The sequence below is a fragment of the Podarcis filfolensis genome (genome assembly GCF_964270895.1).
Source record: "Podarcis filfolensis genome assembly, chromosome: 5".
In the NCBI taxonomy this organism is placed as follows: Eukaryota; Metazoa; Chordata; class Lepidosauria; order Squamata; family Lacertidae; genus Podarcis; species Podarcis filfolensis.
In genome coordinates, this window is record NC_139608.1 from 10,996,506 (window position 1) to 11,012,948 (window position 16,443).

The window sequence follows — 16,443 nt, forward strand, 5'->3', positions numbered from 1 at the left end:
AACTTGTGGTTGAGGACCGACAGTAACACAGGGAATCCTGCAACCAATATGGGTGGGAAGAACTGTGCATATCTCAAGAGTTTTTATTCCTACAAGAAATGAATTAGTGGATTGCAGTGCTGGACTTTTGCGGGGTGCTACCAACTTGTCACTGAATGGGGAGCACAGGGGAAGTTTTCCAAGAGTCATTTCACACACTATGGGAAGCTGCCTTATACTCGATCAAACCATTGGTCTATCTAGCTCAGAATTTTCTATGCTGCCTGGCAGCATCACTTTAGGGTTCCAGGCAGAAGATATTCCCAGACAGACCTACCTGGACATGCTGAGGATTGAACCTGAGGACTTTTGCATGCCAAGCAGATGCTCTACTACTGAGCCAGTGTGGTGTAGTGGTTAAGAGTGGTAGATTCGTAATCTGGGGAACTGGGTTTGCATCTCTGTTCCTCCACATGCAGCTGCTGGGTGACCTTGGGCTAGTCACACTTCTCTGAAGTCTCTCAGCCCCACTCACCTCACAGAGTGTTTGTTGTGGGGGAGGAAGGGAAAGGAGCAATGGATCCAAACTACAAGAAAGAAGATTCTACCTAAACATTAGGAAGAACTTCCTGACAGTAAGAGCTGTTCGACAGTGGAATTTGCTGCCAAGGAGGGTGCTGGAGTCTCCATCTTTGGAGGTCTTTAAGCAGAGGCTTGACAACCATATGTCAGGAGTGCTCTGATGGTGTTTCCTGCTTGGCAGGGGGTTGGACTCGATGGCCCTTGTGGTCTTTTCCAACTCTATGATTCTATGATTCTATGAGAATGTTAGTCGCTTTGAGACTCCTTCGGGTAGTGATAAAGCAGGATATCAAATCCAAACTCTTCTTCTATACTCTTACCCTCACAACACAAAGTAAACCTTTGCCTCTAAGTGTACATTTATATCCCCTATGTGGGTAGATGACGTGAGAGAGCAGAGGTTGATAGATAGTGACATCCTAAGACTTTCTAGTAAGTTCAGGACAGAAGCAAGATATGAATCCAGGATTTTCTGATTCATAGCTCAGTCATTTCGGTGATATGTTAAATGAGTTTTTGCTATGTGGCTTGCAAAGTCTGGTACAAACATCTTACCCAGGGAGACCCTTGCATTGCTCCATAAAATAGGTTGGAGATGCCATCAAAACAATGGACTGTGAGAAACTAAATCCTTTGAACGGAGGGATAGAGGGCAAGTTCACATAGTTGCATGCTCAACGCTTGGTGATTACAACTTCAAGCGATGACTTGCACCTGTGAAATGATCAAACATCTTAAGCAGAACCTTTGTGTTCCCTGACTTCTGACCTAAGCAGTTTCAATGGATGCATAATATCAGCTGTAAACTTTTGACTCTTCTTCTTCTCCTATGTGACCTCTCACCATCTCCATGATGATTTAAACCCAGATATCCCTAGCCCAATCCAATTACACCACATTGTACATGTGGTGTACTACATACAAAACTAGGTACTTGCAGAATGGTATTTCTCCAGAAGTAGAACTATAACGGAAGGACAAGCTCTATCAATTGATGCCAATGATCTAATGTTTTTTCTTACTTCAATCAACACTTAATTTGAATGGAAGGTTATTAAAGGTCAGCTCCAGACCTTGTTTTCAGTTCCAGGACTCAGCCCTGGGATATATTAACAGAGAAGAGAGCACACTTGAACACATGAAGAATGACATTCCTTCATCACAAGTCCCAATCCAGCACAATGCTTCTAGGTTTAGAGGCAACAGTCCAATTTCAATAACATATAGACAAGCTTGAGTAATGGTTCATGTTAAAATATAAGTACTCTGTTCCTCTGAGCAATTACCATAAACATTAGCACTCCCTACGTACCTGCCTGAAATTCACTATATACTTCTCTGCCATTCATCACTCTATCATCACAGCCACTCAGGTGGGCAAATTATGCCAAAATTGGTGAAACAGGAAAACCCGCATTCCATTCTCTGCTTTCTCCGCCATCTCAAGACTCAAGTGTCCCTCACTGGAAAATTCTTCATTATTCCAAAAATATTCACACCATTCACACCACCACCATTTTACCTAGACTATCAAGACAACACATCAATCTGAAAAAAAAAGGAGCTGCACAAAGACGTAGTGCGCAGGCCATTTTTACAAACGATGCTTCAGTTGGTATTGGCACAACCTTTCCTATCTTCCAGACTTTGGCGTAGAACCTAGATTTGGTTAGAATTTATAGTCAACGTAAAACTTCCCCGTGCAAAAGCTTCTTAGCATCATTTGTGAAAATGTGCACTCTCCCGTGGAGCAGCGTAGAGGCTCTCAATGGTCCTGAAGAGGGATGTCCAATTTTAGGGAGATATTTTTAAAAGCTAGCATAGGCTCAAGGGATAGAAAGAGGGAGGAAGCAGGGGAGGGAGAGAGAGAGATATTTACCAGTGTTTGGAAGGGCCAGGCAAGTTGGGTCTTCTTGGTGATCTCCCCCTTTCCTTGGTTGCGCCTTTCTTGAGTGGAATATGTTCTGGCATCGGAGCAAGGCTGGGAATGGGTTCCCACCAGAGTCCATTGAAGGACCACCCGTATCACCCAGGAAAGCCAGTTCCCAAATGGGCATGCTCTCTCCTCCACTCTAGAAGCTGTTAATGCTGCCTCTCAAATGAGTGAACCCGGACCCACGTGCCAGTCTTCAGCTAGGCAGCGCAGCATGCAGCAACTGCATGGCTCACAGGATGACCTTGCCTCTTGATTGGTCTTCAGAAGATTTTCACATTGGGTCAGTTGCCAAGCAAAACCATCCAAACCCAGCAGTTTAACATGCCAGATCAATCCCAAGAGACCCCCCTGCCATAGCTGTTGTCGTGCATAGCAGAGACAGCAGTGCATATCGTCTTTCAGACCAGGGGGCTCATTGGGGACGGGGAGTTAAGGAAGTTTCTATACTGACACCAAAGTTAGTGGAGGGAAAAATGCAGAGAAAGGAGTCCATCTCCCCTAAGTTCAGAATATATATTAAAGGGGGCGGGGAGGAAATCTGAACATTTGTTTTCTGTAACAAACACAAATGTGATGCCACACTTTATAGATCAGGCTGAAAGGAGAGAAATTTTCAGAATCAGTATATCAAACAAAAGATGCTTCATGACTAACCACAAAAGCTAACCAACTTGTTTTGGTGTGGAATTTGTAGGCAACAAACAACTTTGTCAGATGCCTGAAGTAGACAGAAATGATAGGTTGAGGTACAGTGAAGGATAAACAAAACCTGTAAACAGAGTTTTCCCCCCACCTTAGAAGTTTGTTAAACGGGCAACTGGTTTCTCTTGTATTAGTACTCATACTCAATTCTCATTAACTCAGGCGCATGTACAACATAGTCTAAGCATTTGGCTTCTCGGTGCTCAACTTTCCCTAACTTCCACTGCCGCTTTTAGACTGCTGTAAACTTGGCAAAGGTCAGAAGACGAAATGAGTTTAGTGGGCCTCTCAATCTTTCGCTCTGAGCTAGAGGCCAAGGCTTCACCTGAAACCAACTTCTCTGCCTTTCTAGATGACCTTGGGGCAAAACACAAAAGTATTCCGTACTTCAGTTGATTTTCCATGTCAAATAAACCACTCACCCCTGAAATGTTTCAATATCCTCACATGGCAAAAAAAGAAAGAAAGTCACAGCTAAGACACAGTGAAATTGGTGACATTTCTTGTTGATGCCTGTGCACCACACAACCAGTCTCCAGGGCAGGGGGGTTCGGAGCAAGCATTAAATTAACTTTTGCTAGCCAGGAGAAATTGCATGCTACTCAAAGATAGCCTACAACCCCAACCTTGCTCACAAGGGAATAAGTGACTCACTTCCAAGCATGCGTTGGATTAGGCTGCGAGTGCCACTGAATTCAAGGGAAATTACTTCTGAGTAAACCTGCTTAGGGTGGGATGTTGCTTATCACATCAAAGCACTGCTGACCCTACATGAGAGTTAAGTGCTGGTAAGTATATATTTGAAACACACTGTCATCAAGTGAAAAGAAAACAAGCAAGTCTTTGAAAAAGTCTGGCAGCAAAAACTTAGGATATTGTCAAACTCGGGAGACCAGACATATTTGCCAGTATATTCTAAGTTCATGTCCCCTTAGCCAGAAGGCAAATAAGAAATGCCTTAGATGGTGAACTGTAATGTCATAGACTGAACTTGCATTCTTTCTCTAAAAGCAGGTATAATATATCATTTAAAAGAAAAGAAAACAACAGGGAATTAGTGATCAGCTTTCGGCTACTGCTAGGAATTTTTTTGTGCTTTCCCTTGGTGTGCAGTAAAGGTTTCACATTTTCCTCATGGATTTTCAACACTCTAATGCTGTTTTTAACTATCACCAATTCCAACCTTCCTCTTACCCAAATTTGCAGACCAAGATGATAAAAACCAGACTACTTTATTCTACCAGCAATAAGCCTCACAATGCCCATCACGGAAACATTATTCCTTCTAATCTGGTTAGCCTTTCGTTTCAGATCATAAATGCTACAGGCAGCTCATTTCAGGGAGTATTATACATGTCACAAAAGCACTTCAAAATAGTTGCCTTGAAAAAAGGTCCTTGATTTGAATCCTTAACTAACACTCTAGTTGCCTTTCCTACCAGATCTTCCCATCCTAGAAATCTACATTGTAAAACACGCCTAATAATGGGAGGTCAGTATTGTTGAATAACATCCCATTCCTAGAAGGCATTCAATTTATCATATATATATGTATGCACATACACACAAAATACACACACTGATACATTTCACTGTGCCCTGATGTATTAAGAAATCTTTAATTGATAACGTTACCTTAGCAACGGTGGTCCAGCTGTTCCAAATATGGAGATTTCAATTGACTCTGACACACACAGTGATTTTCCTCCCTTCAATCTACATACTTTTGTAGTTGTCACCTTTGCCGAGAAACCAAGCGATTTCCATGTGGGATCCTTCCCTGAGCCTTCAGTTCTAGCGGTTAGAATGATTTTGTGCTTTTCTCAACATTCCGATGATGCTTCCTTGAACAATTTGTTTCTCAACCGGGAAAGCGGGTGGGTGGGGAGAACGGCAAAGCAAGGGAGGGAAAAAATAAAATAAAATAAAGTTCAAGATTGTTCTTGAAAGGAGCTACGCCAATCCATTTGTAAGGGGGTGGGGGTGGGGGAGAGAAACTCTCGATGCTGAAAAAGGTCTATAAAAGCCAAGCTTCTTTCAGCCAAACTTTGTTTGACGGGGCTCCCAGTCTATTGCAACATTTCTGAAAACGCCACCCTGCTGTGTTTACATCTCTCCTACTGCCCGAGCCCTTCACACGCTTCATAGACATGATGGGAACCCCCTCTGGCAGGCAAGGGATGTCGGGGCTGGTGTTGTGGTGAAGCCAAGTCCCTCTGTCCCTTGCCAAACTTGTCACTTCACCTGCCAGTTGGTGAAACTGTGTCAGGCACCGAGAGGAGCGTTTCACTGCCAGGATTTCAAGCAGCGGCGGCCGGCACCTTCCGAAAGGCTGGCGAGAACTCCCGATGCTGAATACACATGAGGGTCTTTTCTCAGGATTTTAAAGGAACCCGGTAGCGCCATTCTCCCTCCAGCCGTGGAAAAGTGCACGAAGAAAGGGCAGGGTCTTTATTCGCAGGAGCGCCGAGGGTGCAGAACGACGACGAGACCAACGCATCTCTGGGGCTCCCCGGACACTCTGCCTTGGTCTTCCCTCCTGGGTGGGAAACGTGGCTTTTCAGCTGTTTCTCCTGCCAGCTCCATAAGGACCACTTTGCCCCTGAATGGTCTCCTGTCTTTTGTTCTCTCCCCGAACCAAACAGCGACCCGGAGAAATCCCCCTTCACTCCGCCGTAATCTGTTCCTCGATTCCGCCAGCTAACGCCTTCTCATGGCAAGACAAGCGAGAGGAGCTATCCTTGGTGCTGATGGTGGGAGGGGAAACTCGTCTCTCTCAGACTTGGCATCGTATTTCCTCCTCTCGTTTAAAATGTTATGGTCTCGTGAATTAAAGAAGATACCAGCCAGTCTCTCTGATTCATCTAGGAGTCTCCTTGGTAACTAACGGTTCCTCTCCAATGATTCCACACACACACACACACACACACACACACACACACACCGGGCCCGATTTAAAGATAAAATACAGTGAGAATGAAGAATGATTGTAGCCTAGGTACATTTTACCTAGAGATCCAGCATGCCTGTTGGCTGTGTAAATTCATTGCGTGGAGAAGGGTGAGTCAGGGAAACACCCATTTCCTGATCTGTAATTTGGTTGGGAAAGCCTACATGGTTTTTTTTGGAGGGGGGGAACTGTGTGGGGAGGGGAGATGAACTACCAACTTACTGTTATCAAATGCTACTGTATTTGGGCCCTCTGCTTGCCATTTTGCTATAAGATGAGAAAGGGCGGTGCTGTTTCACCGTCTGTAGTAGCGAGACATTTTGATTTGGGTCTTGAGCAAGACAGACAGCAGGCTGCAAAGGTTGGAGTGGATGGCGGCGTCCCCGGGGAATAACAACTGGGTTAGGAGGTGCTGCTTAGTAACCCGCTTCCTGGGCAAATTAGCGCACCAGCTGACCCCTCTCTTTGTGTGCCTAATCACAGCCTCTTCAATGTTTTCCTCCAGGCTGCAAGCTTGCTTTTGTTAAAGGCTGACATTGCCTGGGAGAAGACATGTTGTCATATAAAAGCTGGTTCAAAGTGAGGTTAACAACTCTCTGGTTTCAAGTAGGCCATGGCACCTGCAATCCATGCTTTTAGGAGAGAGAGAGAGAGAGAGAGAGAGAGAATGCAGATATAGTCTTGGTGACATTCCTGTACCTTTAAGAGCTGTGCAGGAGAGGGAAGGTGAGGCAGTGTGGCATTGTCATTAGGAAGAGAGAAGCGGAATGCTCTGAACTTCTCCACACTATATCAGTTTACTAGCTGCGCATACATCCCATAGCCCAAAGGCCCTTCCCTCTCTCCCACCCTCTCCTTACTCCTGAACATGGCTCCTGGGTTTTATTTTTAAGGGGATAGGGGTTCCAAAAACAATTTAATGGAGTTTCATTAATTTATTTACTGGAAACATTTATTTTTAAAGGCTGCTCCTCCCCCCATGCCTTTTGCTGCAAGTGTCACTTAAGAAAACAAGAAGAGCATCCCTTTTGGAGCACAATGCAAAAATAAGATGAGAGAGAGAGAGAGAGAGAGAGAGGGAATGAACCCCCCCTGCAAAGCATACACCCCCCAATATGTTGGAACAACAACAAAGTTATGCATCCATTTATGAAAATGAGTGTAGGGTGTATCATCTACAGCTATCTATCTATCATCTATCTATCTATATCATCTATCTATCTATCTATCTATCTATCTATCATCTATCTATCTATCTATCATCTATCATCTATCATCTATATCATCTATCATCTATCATCTATCATCTATCATCTATCATCTATCATCTATCTATCATCTATCATCTATCTATCTATCTATATCTATCTATCATTTATCTATCTATATCTATCTATCTATCTATCTATCTATCTATATCTATCATCTATCATCTATCATCTATCATCTATCATCTATCATCTATCATCTATCTATCATCTATCATCTATCTATCTATCTATATCTATCTATCATTTATCTATCTATATCTATCTATCTATCTATCTATCTATCATCTATCATCTATCATCTATCATCTATCATCTATCATCTATCTATCTATCTATCTATCTATCTATATCTATCATCTATCATCTATCTATCTCTATCTATATCTATCTATCTATCTATCTATCTATCTATCATCTATCTATCATCTATCTATCTATATCTATCTATCTATCATCTATCATCTATCTATCTATCATCTATCATCTATCATGTATCTATCTATCATATCTATCTATCTATCTATCTATCTATCTATCTATCTATCTAGTAAAAACAATACTGAGCTGGATGTGCCAATGGTCTGACTTAGTATAAATCAGATTCCTACATTCCTGTGTTCCTAAGGAGAGACATGGGGGAAAGTAAAAGTATAAGATAATTTAGGAAAGAATTGAAGTGACTGGATGAACATGCCAGCGTCTCTGTCAGTCATAGCTCAGCTGGGGTAGTGATAGGCAACTGCACCCACCATCTGAATGCTAACTTCTACTTGTTCCAATAGGAATGAGTGACAGCTTCTCATTTATTTATTTTGAGTATGGCATATGTGGCCTTCCAGATGTTTCTGGACTATCATACCCATCATCCCTGACCATTGGACTTGTTGCTGGAGCTGATGGAAGTTGTAGTCCAACAACATTCTGTGCCCCTGGTTTATTTACAGTGTGATCCTTTGTGCATTTACTCAGTAGTGAATCCTATTGCATTCAGTGAGGCTGGCCCCCTAGGGAGTGTGTTGAAGGTTGCAGCCTTATTTACATGCACTATTTCAAATTACACCCTGTCTTTATATATCTTGTGGGCCATGTATAAGCAGAACAAAGCTGAAATGCACCCATCTAACTTGTTCATGGGCAATGAAAATCACTCCTCACTTTTAAATATAAGGAGTAAGCTGTGAAGAGGGCTGATGTTTCAACCATATTACCTAAGATGAAGTAGCCACACTAGCCACTCCTTTACCTTCCCTAATTTGTTGTGTGGGGTACCTAGGCACACAGGTGGTGACAGAGGCTAGAATGGCAGCCACATTCACCTTTCTTCCCCACCTCCGTGCAGAACGAGGGTAGTGCAATATAGGAAGCATTGACCTCACTCTGACTTGGCTGCAGCTGCCCTCAACGTGACCAAGTCACAATGCCAGATTTGATTGGATGGTTGGCACTGTAATGCCATCAGAATGACAATGTGATCCCCAATTGGCTGGGATCACTTTGTGAAGAGGAAGACACAAAATGGCACCAATGGGCGGGGCTTGCAAACAGTGAGCAAATGCATACCAAAAAGGTAAGCTTTGGAGTCTTCTTTCAGGGGCTGTTTCAAGTCCTCCAAAAGACCCCCTTTCATGATGAAAATATTTGCCTGTGAAAGTTCAGCGGGACCCTGCATGTAAGTATATACGAGATATAGATAAACATATGTATCTATACATGAGTAAAGACATGTTCTCAAGGAAACCATGGGGTGTGTGTGTGTGATGAGCTAAATCTGCCCCATGTAATTCCAGGTGCCCCCCCTTTCAACTGGGTCCCAGATGAAAGCTGAGATAAACACAATGAGGTTCACACCAGCCACTATTTACATATCCCCACAGGTTCTATTTCTTGGCCAGCGTGATGGAATTTTGGAAGAGTTTGATGGAATGCTACAATCTAATATAAATACTGATAGACAGTTCATTAGCATATCTATGTTTGTTCAGGACACAGCTGCAGGACTGCTGACAGGAACTGCACAGCATGGTTCCCAATCTGTGTCTGGACCCCATTAAAGATGCTGGCTTTGACCTTGGAAAGCCCTTCATGGCTTGGGACCAGAGCAGTGGCGTCTGAACAAAACCCTCTGTGAAAGCCCAACATGGCTCACTGGGGACCGGAACTCAAGTCTCTTCTATGCAGTGACAACCACATATCTAATGCAGCATTCTAGCTCTCGAATCCACAACCCATCTATTTATTAGATTTAAATAAATTTACATATTGTAGAGCTTTTAATGAAGGTGCCTCCCTCCCCTTAATCTTGTGAAGAAAGGAGGCCAACAGCTCAATTCATGGTGTGAAGCTATTTTCCTGGCTTTGGATACAGAACAGAAGGAAAAGCTGTTTTAATTTATTTTTTATCTCCTTTGGCACACATTAGATAGGGCTGTCACATCTGCATTGCCTGCTGTGGCAAGAGGTCCAGCAAGATTCCCATGTCACATAACCTTGGATGCTGACAGCACCGCCAATTAACTGTGTCTGTGCAGATTTTAATCTACAATTACATCTTTATTTGAGCAATCCCAAATAATTTGCAGATTATTTGGCAGATTAATCTGCCAATGCTTTCAGCTTGTGGCACTAATGATAAGCATTATAAATCTTTAATATCTACAGCCATGTTGCATGGGTGGGGGTGGGGGGCTCGGGTCTTTGCCACAGAATGTACGGCTCAGTGGTTTAGATCTGGCACAATCATGAACTTTATGCTGGTGAGGAGACGAGCTCCGAGCCCCACAATCCCTCAGATTTAGGCAGAGCAGGAGTCTGTTATAGGTCTGTGGCAGATCACATATTTTCAAAGCTGAAGGCTCCAGGTACAATTTTAGGTGGCCGGGTTCAAAGAGATCCTCGCAGGAGACCTGGGATAATTCTTGCTACTCAGAACAAGGCAGAATTAGTCTACACCAGGGTGATATGCTCTAAGTGGGGCTGCCCTTGAGACTGACCCAGAAACTCCAGCGGGTGCAGAATGCCACGGCGAGACTCCTTATGGGGTCTTCGCTGCGAGATCACATTCATCCGGTACTATACCAGCTGCACTGGCTCCCAGTGGAGTACAGGATCAGGTTTAAGGTGCTGGTTTTAACCTTTAAAGCCCTATACGGCCTAGGAGCCTCGTACCTACGGGACCGCCTCTCCTGGTATGCCCCACAGAGGAACCTACGGTCTGCAAATAAAAACATCCTGAAGGTCCCAGGCCACAGAGAGGTTAGGCTGGCCTCAACTAGAGCCAGGGCTTTCTTGGCTGCAGCTCCAATCTGGTGGAACGCTCTGTCACAAGAGACTAGGGCCCTGCAGGACCTGACATCTTTCCACAGGGCCTGCAAGACAGAGTTGTTCCACCAGGCCTTTGGTTGGGGCGCAGCCTGACTCCCTCCTCTGGCAACCTGCATGGTTGCCACCAATTTGATTTTAATTAATTTTTATAATGAAAGGCTTTTTAAAATGTTGGATTATTTGATTGTTTGATTATTTGATTGTTGTTAGCCGCCCTGAGCCCGGCCTCGGCTGGGGAGGGCGGGATATAAATAAAATTTATTATTATTATTATTGTTGTTGTTGTTGTTGTTGTTGATCAACATGGTAACCTTCAGGTGTAAGTTATTTATTAATTTACTTATAAGTCTTCTTATGCACCTATCACCACAAGGTCCCCATATGGGATACAAGAATGCAACATACAGTGATACATGTAAGTAAAGCAGCAAATCTGTTCCAGCTAGTGCAGAAGTATGGATTCAACAAAAGAGATGGTTCTCCCAAAACAAAAGACCATAACCATCAAAGGTCAGGGTAAAGAGGTCTATCCTCAGCATCTATGGCAGAAGATGTACCATGAAGATGCTAGACACACCTCTGTGAGGAGGGTATTCCACAATTTCAGCAAAGGGAGACAGAAGTTGTTGGACTCCCAACTCTCACTAGCCCCTTCAAGTACAGATAATGATCAGGGATAGAGGGAGTTGTAGTCCCAAAACCTCTGGAGGGTCCACATTGGCTACCCCTTGTCTGGAATGGTGGCCAAGCCATCAGACACAGAATAAATCAACTTCTTCATGTGTTCACAGCAGCTTGAGTTGTCTTCCCTTTAGTGATGACATTTAACTAGCTAACCTTTATTGTCAGATTCCTTCTTCACGACTCTTGCACCTGTCTGCATCGGACTGACCTTTCCTTATTGTTAGGCAGAGGAAGACTTTGGCACATGCTAAATGGCAGCTTGAGAGATGTAAAATGAACTTGTCCCCCGGCAGCCGGGATGCTGTACTGTTCTTATGGGGTGTCTGAGCCCACTCAGCAAACTGCTGACTCCCTCCCCACCCACCGTATGTATCAGGCTCCTTATCCTTTGGTTTCCATATCTATATAGACATAGATAGAAGGTTTAGAGCAGAAATTAGGAAACTGCAGTCATACTGTAACAAACATCATAGACAAGGGTGGACTAGGTCTTAAGCTAGGTTCTTGTGGTTGCACGGCAATGGGGGTTGCACCATCAAATGCATTTTTCTTGATTCTTTTTCAGCATTTGTCCCATGCTTTTCTTTTGTGAAAATAGGTTGGTTTTTTTTTAAGGTTTTGAAAAATGCAGGAATATAAAATGATAAAAAATAATTTTTTTAGAAGACCCCAAAACCAAACAAACATAATTTTGCAGGTTTACATATCTTAAGAAGGCACTTTGTTTCAAAATGGCATTCAGAGATATGTAGCAAATATAAACAATGAAATAACAATAGAAATAAAAACTGGGGTGGGGGAGGCAAGGGAAGGAAAAGAGAGTACTGTCAGGAACATAATTACACAATTCTCAGGATAATAAAGAATAAAAACAAAAACTCACACTACAAACCCATACAACAATGTGTACTGAGAGTGTGTGGGGAGGGGGGGTAGAGAAACAGCCATATACTTAGAAAAACTGGGTGTGCACTCAATTTGTGAGAGTCATATTTTATATACTGAATAAAATCATTCCATATTGCCAAAAAATAAAAAAATATAAAAAATGTGTGTCTTTTTGTCCTCTTGCTACTCTTAGCTTATAAGTGAGTTTTTCTAGTAAGGCTATTTCTCACACCTTGCTATATACCATGCTGGAAGGGTGGCCCCTGATAGATCTTTCCAGTGTGTAGCGATAGTAGTTCATGCATCATGTTTTTCTAATACAAGAAAGAAGATTCCACCTAAACATTAGGAAGAACTTCCTGACAGTAAGAGCTGTTCGACAGTGGAATTTGCTGCCAAAGAGTGTGGTGGAGTCTCCTTCTTTGGAGGTCTTTAAGCAGAGGCTTGACAACCATATGTCAGGAGTGCTCTGATGGTGTTTCCTGCTTGGCAGGGGGTTGGACTCAATGGCCCTTGTGGTCTCTTCCAACTCTATGATTCTATGATTCTATATTCAAGGCATCAGATAATAATGGTACACGAGAATAGCAATAAAAACAACAAAATATCAGTGAAACTCTAGCACAAGCTATAATGAAACGAGAAAGCCAGTAGCTGAATAAATATCAGCTGGAACTCAGTAAAACGTGCTGGAATGAAAGTCTTCACTACCAAGAGGCAGCAACCTTCAGATGTCCTCCAGATGTTTTGTACTACAACTCCCATCAGCCATCTGACTGACAGTGATGGGAGTCAGGCAAACCAGCCTTGGGAAGCCATTCAAGGGTTCCACCTGCCTCAGATACCTATCCCTTGTATTTCTAATGTGGCAGAGGTGATTGGGAAACGATGACACCCAAAATGAGGACCCAGAAGAAGATTGGCCAGTGATGCCCATATGCACAAACTCATTATTATTTTCTCAAATGATTGTCTCCTAAAGTTTGCTCCCAAAGTTGTCCTTCACCAGTTGCTTTTGGAGCCTTGTCCATGGTACTGAACCAGGAGCAGAAGGAAGCTCTGCTTTGCAATTGATAGTATCAGAGGGAAGCCCTTTTGTGCAATGCTTCACCTTTACTTCAGGTATCAGCCTGGGGTAAGGGGAATCTCCTTACCAGTTTTTAGCCTACTGCTGATGAGAATTTTTGCCCTTATTTGGGGCTGGTTTCCATAAATGAGGAACAGGTGTTGAGAAGTAGCAATGGGACTCTAATTCTCCCTCCCCTCCATATAATGATTAGAGTCAGGGATGGATACTGTTTGACATCCAGGAGGTGGAACCTCTTACGGGTATTCCTCATTATGTACCATAATGAGAGCCAGTGTGGTGTACTGGTTAAGAGTGGTAGACTCATAATCTGGGTTTGCGTCCCCGCTCCTCCACATGCAGCTGCTGGGTGACCTTGGGCCAGTCACACTTCTCTGAAGTCTCTCAGCCTCACTCACCTCACAGAGTGTTTGTTTTGGGGGAGGAAGGGAAAGGAGATTGTTAGCCGCTTTGAGACTCCTTAGGGTAGTGATAAAGTGGGATATCAAATCCAAACTCCTCCTGCTCCTCCTCCTCCTTCCAGGAATACTTACATGTGTTTGATGCCCACTTACAGCATTGCTTTCCCTAGCACATGAGCCCAGAAGTGGCTCGAAGGTGTACAACTTATGAAAGGTGAAAGATGTCAGACATGGATCTAGCTGAACAGAAAGATGTCACACATGGATCCAGCTGAGAAGCATTTAATGGGTCTTCTGAACACAAAGAGTGCTAAATCCAGAAGCACCTGAAAGTTTGTGTGTGCCAAAGGCACACCGTTTTGTGTTATGCCACCTCCCCCCCACAGCAGCCATTTTTTGTAACTGGCACCCACAGCACAAAATTCCAAATGAGCCCAATGGGCCAAAAAGATTGGCAACCCCTGTATTAGGCCAATTTACAGAGCACAGATCTATGAACGGCTACAGGTCATGGCGTCTACCTGGCACCTCTGTGTACAGAGTCCATGTGCCAAACCTTGAGTACTGGTATCTGTGGCAATCAATTTTGGGCGATGGTTACCACCCTGTCCTGCTTGTCTACATTTTTTGAGCCTGGCTCTCAGAGCCACCAAATCCCTCTCCCTTTCTCCATGCAACCCCCCAACACTTTAATAATCATCACAATGCAACTCAGATTGAGTTTTGAAATGAGAACATTTTTTTAAAAAAAATCAAAAAGGAAGACTGTTATTGCTCACATTTGGCTCCAAGCAGACAATGACATTGATTTATTAATATGGGGGAGGGGCAGCAAGGATATTCAAACCTTCCTCTGTTCCCCCTGCACCCCTGGGGGAGAAAGTGTTGCGATTCTTTTAAAAATGAGTTTATGTGCAATTTCGTCCCACTCTTCCTACTTCTCTCAGCCAAGTGTTGCTATTTTGGGAAAGCAGCAAAAGGTGGCAGTGGCTATTTATACATCTCATGGTTGTGCTCATCCCAGCTGTCACCCATGTGGCGTACAATCCCATTGCTTCAAAGTTAAAAATGGGGCATTTGGTCATGCTTGGACCATAGCTCAATGGCAGAGCATCTGCCTTGCACACCAAAGGTCCTATGTTCCATCCCTGGCCTCTCCAGCTTGTGCTGGGAAGGCCACTTCCACCTTAAGGAGGAGGTGGTGTTGCGGGCTCTCACAACCCCCCCACGTGCGCAGGGGGTGGGTGGCCAGCCCTGCACAACTGGGGGATTCCTGGCTGCGTCACTGGCCAGGCCGACCAATCTGCTTGGTCTGGGGGTGTGGCCTGCTCGATAAAGGCAGGACGCAGCTGGGAGATCTTTCTCTTTCTGGCTTCCAGCTGTTCCTGTTTTCCCACCCTCCCACCCTTTAAGGTTTTCATCTCTTTTGACCTTGCTATGGACTTCCGTTGGCTGCCATTGAGGGGCCTAGTAGGAATTTTTCCACTTGGCAAATTGGCATCAGACACTTGGTTTTCGCCTACCTCGTAGCAAATCGTCCCAACTTTCTTGGTATTGGCGGTTAGGCATTGGTATAGTTTGTAGATGGAAGAGGGGAGGCAGCGCCATCACCTGCCCCACATATTGAAGGGTAGTCCAATAAAGGATTCTGGGGGGCATGGCCCTGTCCAAAGCCTATGGCATGACCTTAGGGCCTAAGGCATGACCCCTACCGGTGACCCTGGGGGAGCTCCTAGTTGATGTGCATCAGCAGGACTCCCCCTACTGGTGGTTAACCCTTCCTGGATTCCCTGCAGATGGGCTGGAGTCAGATATAGTCGGTTAGATCCAATGCCTAAGCCAATACCGCTCATCATCTGTAACCAATAAAGTTGTGGCCTTTTTTAGCCCATTAACCTTAAATATTTGAGTCATGTGTCTTTATTCTACCAAGGGGGTGGGTGGGTCGGGACCTTGCCACTCAATGTCATCTATATGAAACTTTGGACAGCCACTTCCCACCTTTGGTCTTCAGCTTCTGGGTCTAACATAAGCTGGGTCTCAACAGCATCACTTTCACCATGTGAAATCTAAGGAAGCAACTGCCATTCGGAGCAGACAATATTGAGCTACATGGAACAATGGTCTAATTCAGTATAAGGCAGCTTCTTGTGTTCCTTTGCTTCACTTCCACTGTTATCTGTAGGTTCTTCCTGGATGCTCATTAAAATCCACAGTCAGTTTTCTCTTTCCTCAGATTTCCCCTCCTGCCTAGCCTTCATCCTGAGATAAACTTTCAATGAAGTTAGTGAGGGCAAAGGAAGAGTGGGTTTTTTATGAATTGGACCTCCTGAAGGGCAAGTTTCATGACTGCAGAAAAGTCAGCCTCCCTCGCAAGCTGCCAGTAGTGTATACAGGGAAATGTTCCATTCACTTTAGGAGAGGGGAAAAAAAACCCACAATGCTTATTTTTAGCTCATTCCCATAAGGAAAGCCATGCTTAATGTGATAATCAATGCATCTGAAGTACTGCAAAATTGCCATGAGGTAACAGGGGTGATAATCGCTACAGCAAGAGAGTCCATGAGTGGTACTGAGATTGCATGAAAAATATTTGCAGGTTGGGCTATAAATAGGGGCAGATAGATTGCAGCCTTCTGAGC

At 44.0% G+C, this 16,443-nt stretch overlaps 1 protein-coding gene across 6 annotated transcripts in view; it reads right to left on the reverse strand.

The window, feature by feature from the left end:
• KCNMB2 (potassium calcium-activated channel subfamily M regulatory beta subunit 2) overlaps positions 1-16,443 on the reverse strand; it is a 311,462-nt gene that overhangs the window by 97,013 nt on the left and 198,006 nt on the right. Inside the window, exon 1 of one of the 6 annotated variants that reach the window (XM_083613582.1) lies at positions 4,835-6,233. The exons of 4 other annotated variants lie outside the window; for them this stretch is intronic. Coding sequence is in view for 1 of the 2 variants with exons in the window: in XM_083613579.1 (XP_083469705.1) it covers positions 2,441-2,532 (92 nt within the window). In the remaining variant the exon portion in view is untranslated. Of the gene's footprint in view, positions 1-2,440; positions 2,750-4,834; positions 6,234-16,443 lie in introns of those variants that run through there. One more of the 6 variants, XM_083613579.1, reaches the window with a different exon arrangement.